Source organism: Egretta garzetta, unplaced genomic scaffold (genome assembly GCF_000687185.1).
Source record: "Egretta garzetta isolate BGI_Z169 unplaced genomic scaffold, ASM68718v1 scaffold826, whole genome shotgun sequence".
Classification (NCBI taxonomy): Eukaryota; Metazoa; Chordata; class Aves; order Pelecaniformes; family Ardeidae; genus Egretta; species Egretta garzetta.
In genome coordinates this window covers 1,061-4,336 of record NW_009260027.1, presented here as the reverse complement: position 1 = coordinate 4,336, position 3,276 = coordinate 1,061, and the positions used below count along the sequence as shown (strand labels likewise).

The following is a 3,276-nucleotide window of genomic DNA, read 5'->3' as shown; positions in this document are numbered from 1 at the left end:
TTTAGGAGAAATTGTTACAGCCCTCTGTATGGCAAGTCTGTGGCTGCAGGGCTTGAATCTCGTGTTCCTGGAGGCATCTCCTAGAGCTGGTTCATCCCACAGCTTGTAGGTTCTGGGAGGAGGGTTCTCACAGTTTCCCTAGCATAGAGGAGGAGGATGTGCTCTTGAGCAGAGCTTCCCAACTTTGCTGTCAGTAGGATAGGGTAAGATACCAAGTACCAAGAAGATGGTAAAAGTGGGGATTACTTGAAGGGGAAGGAGTCTGTGCTTTGAGATTTGTCCTGTTGCTTGGCTGTGCTGGAAGTGGGAGATGAGAATTTATTTTCCTGCTCTTGAGATGATGCAGAGACACCCATTCTCTTGAGGACTTACCTGAGCTTCTTGTTAGCTCCTGTGCAGACAGAGACGCCCCCAGAACAGTTCCCTGCTGCCAGGAGGAGTTTGCAGGGCAGAGCCAAGCACACAGGGAGTGGGATGGGCCTCTCTTTCTGTGAGCACTGACAAGGAGGAGACGTGGACACAGGCAGATGGTTCCCACCAGAGACAGCTCCAGGCAGCAGAGACATTGTCAAAGAGTGAGACAGAGGAGATCTCATAAACATGGTGGGAGGGGGGATTCGGGCACCTCCTTGCCATGCCCTGCAGTGCAAGCCCCTTCCCCGGAGCAACTCCCTGCTCTCCTCTCCCCCACAGGGTTGCTCCCCACGTTCAGTGTCACAAGGACATGGCCGTCAGTTCCCTTCCCAGCAGGCTGACCAACAAAGGGGGATGAGGATTCAGGTTCAGCTGAGACACCAGGGCTGTGGGTCCTGTCGTGCAGATCTCTTCATAGAGGAAAAGCAACAAAATGTCTTCCCAAACTCTTAGGCTTTGGACACTACCATGTGTGAGGGTTCAAAAGCTCTGACCTTCCCTTTACAAGAACCCATCTTTAGGACATTTGACTTTTTGTCTGGGGGGTCATGCTGAGCTGCATGTGCTGTCCAGGAGGGTAAAGCTCTCCTATGACATCACTGTGTTTTCCGATTGCCCAACAGAGAAGACACCATGCGGCTCATGTCCAGGAAATGCTGTAGGTGGGCAGCTTCCATGAGCCCTCGGTGTCCCTGGTTGGGAGGGCAGAGCTGAGATCCTCCTCAGGTATGAGGGGCTGAGGGCTTTGGAGATCTGCACTTGGAAACCGGATTCCTCTGCTCCCAGCAGTGCCCTGTTTCTTTTGGGGGGAATCGCCAAGTGCATTAGAGCTGAAAAGAGATGGAGCTGAAAGAGCTGCCAGCACAGGGCAGCTGAGCCCAGGGCTGATGGACAGAGCGGCTGTCCTCCCTCTGCACTCAGGGACAGTCCCTTTGCCTCTCAGGACCCACAAGATTTCCCTGGCAGTGCAGCAGAAATGCCAGGGATTTCTGCATGAAAACCTCTTCTCAGCTGTGGTGGGCCAAATGGAAGAGAAAGCACAAAAAAACCTTCCCCACAGCTCTGCTATTCAGGAGAGAACAGATATCACCCTGTGTTCCTCTTTTCCTATTCTTGTAGGGCAGAACAGACTCCTGCAGAGATCACAGCATAGCCTCCTGCTCCCTGGGACACCCTCAGCCAGCCTGAAGGAAAGGGCATGAAAGGAACTTGCAAAGGTCTTCCTGAAAGGAGAGAGGAAGTTTATACAGGTGAAAACTGATTAGATTTTTCTAGATAAAGATATTTTAACTTAATAATGCATTTTCCTGCTAGAACAGGTCTGCATGTCTAGAAGAAGAAAATGTCCAATAGCAGTTCCATCTTTGAGTTCCTCCTCCTGGCATTCGCAGACACACGGGAGCTGCAGCTCTTGCACTTCTGGCTCTTCCTGGGCATCTACCTGGCTGCCCTCCTGGGCAACGGCCTCATCATCACCGCCATAGCCTGTGACCACCGCCTCCACACCCCCATGTACTTCTTCCTTCTCAACCTCTCCCTCCTCGACCTGGGCTGCATCTCTACCACTGTCCCCAAATCAATGGCCAATTCCTTGTGGGACACCAGGGCCATCTCCTACGCAGGATGTGCTGCCCAAGTATTTCTGTTTGTCTTTTTGATGTCAGCAGAGTATTGTCTTCTTACTGTCATGGCCTATGACCGCTACGTTGCCATCTGCAAACCCCTGCACTACGGGACCCTCCTGGGCAGCAGAGCTTGTGTCCACATGGCAGCAGCTGCCTGGGGCTGTGGCTTTCTATATTCTCTCCTGCACACAACTACTACATTTTCCATACCTCTCTGCCATGGCAATGCAGTGGACCAGTTCTTCTGTGAAATCCCCCAGATCCTCAAGCTCGCCTGCTCAGATGCCTACCTCAGGGAGGTTGGGGTTATTGTTGTCAGTGTCTTTGTGATTCTTGGATGTTTTGTGTTCATTGTGCTGTCCTATGTGCAGATCTTCAGGGCTGTGTTGAGGATCCCATCTGAGCAGGGACGGCACAAAGCCTTTTCCATGTGCCTTCCTCACCTGGCTGTGGTCTCCCTATTTCTCAGCACTGTAGTGTTCGCCTACCTGAAGCCCCTCTCCATCTCTTCCCCATTCCTGGACCTGGTGGTGGCGGTGCTGTACTCAGAGGTGCCTCCAGCAGTGAACCCCCTCATCTATAGCATGAGGAACCAGGAGCTCCAGGATGCTGTGTGGAAACTGATGACTGGGTGGTTTTCTGAACCAACAAAATTATTCTACGCAGCAGCTATAATGTAACTCATTGCAGGCTCAGCTTGTCTTTTGTACTTTTTTTTTTTGGTGATGATATTTTACATCTAGTAATATTGTCGTCCCCTTTCAAATTCACTGTCTGCTTTGCTTTCCTGACTGAGTGGCTGCATAAATGAGAAGCCACACACTTTGTGTGTTTAAACAAAATAAAGAGCCCTTAAATGACCCTCCCTGGGGAGGGGATGGGGCACATCCTCCTGCACCATTTCCAGGCACCTGAAGGACAACAAAGGGATTGCTGAACCAGAATGGGCAGGGGAAAGAAAGGCATGCTGTGTATATGGAATTTGGCAAGGCCTTTGTCATGGTCTGCCATGGTGTGCTTATCACCATATTAGTGCTATCTGGGCTGAAAAAGTGGACATTGGGTGGGAAGTTGTCTGGATGATCAGGCCCAAATGTCATCAGTGGTCTAAAGTCCTCTGTGCAGGCAACTACTAGTGGCAGCCCTCAGTGACCAGCACTTGGGCCAGCTCTGTGGAACGTATTGATCATCCTCCTGTAGGGTGTGTTGGAACGCATTTTCAGCTCTTTTGTGGATG

General features: G+C 51.2%; 1 protein-coding gene across 1 annotated transcript; it reads left to right on the top strand.

The window, feature by feature from the left end:
• Positions 1 to 1,753: 1,753 nt before the first annotated feature.
• Positions 1,754 to 2,719, top strand: LOC118452509 (olfactory receptor 14A16-like). The gene has a single exon (XM_035896349.1). It carries the CDS (start codon positions 1,757 to 1,759, stop codon positions 2,717 to 2,719), a length of 963 nt encoding a protein of 320 aa, XP_035752242.1. The 5' UTR covers positions 1,754 to 1,756.
• The last annotated feature ends 557 nt before the right edge of the window (positions 2,720 to 3,276 follow it).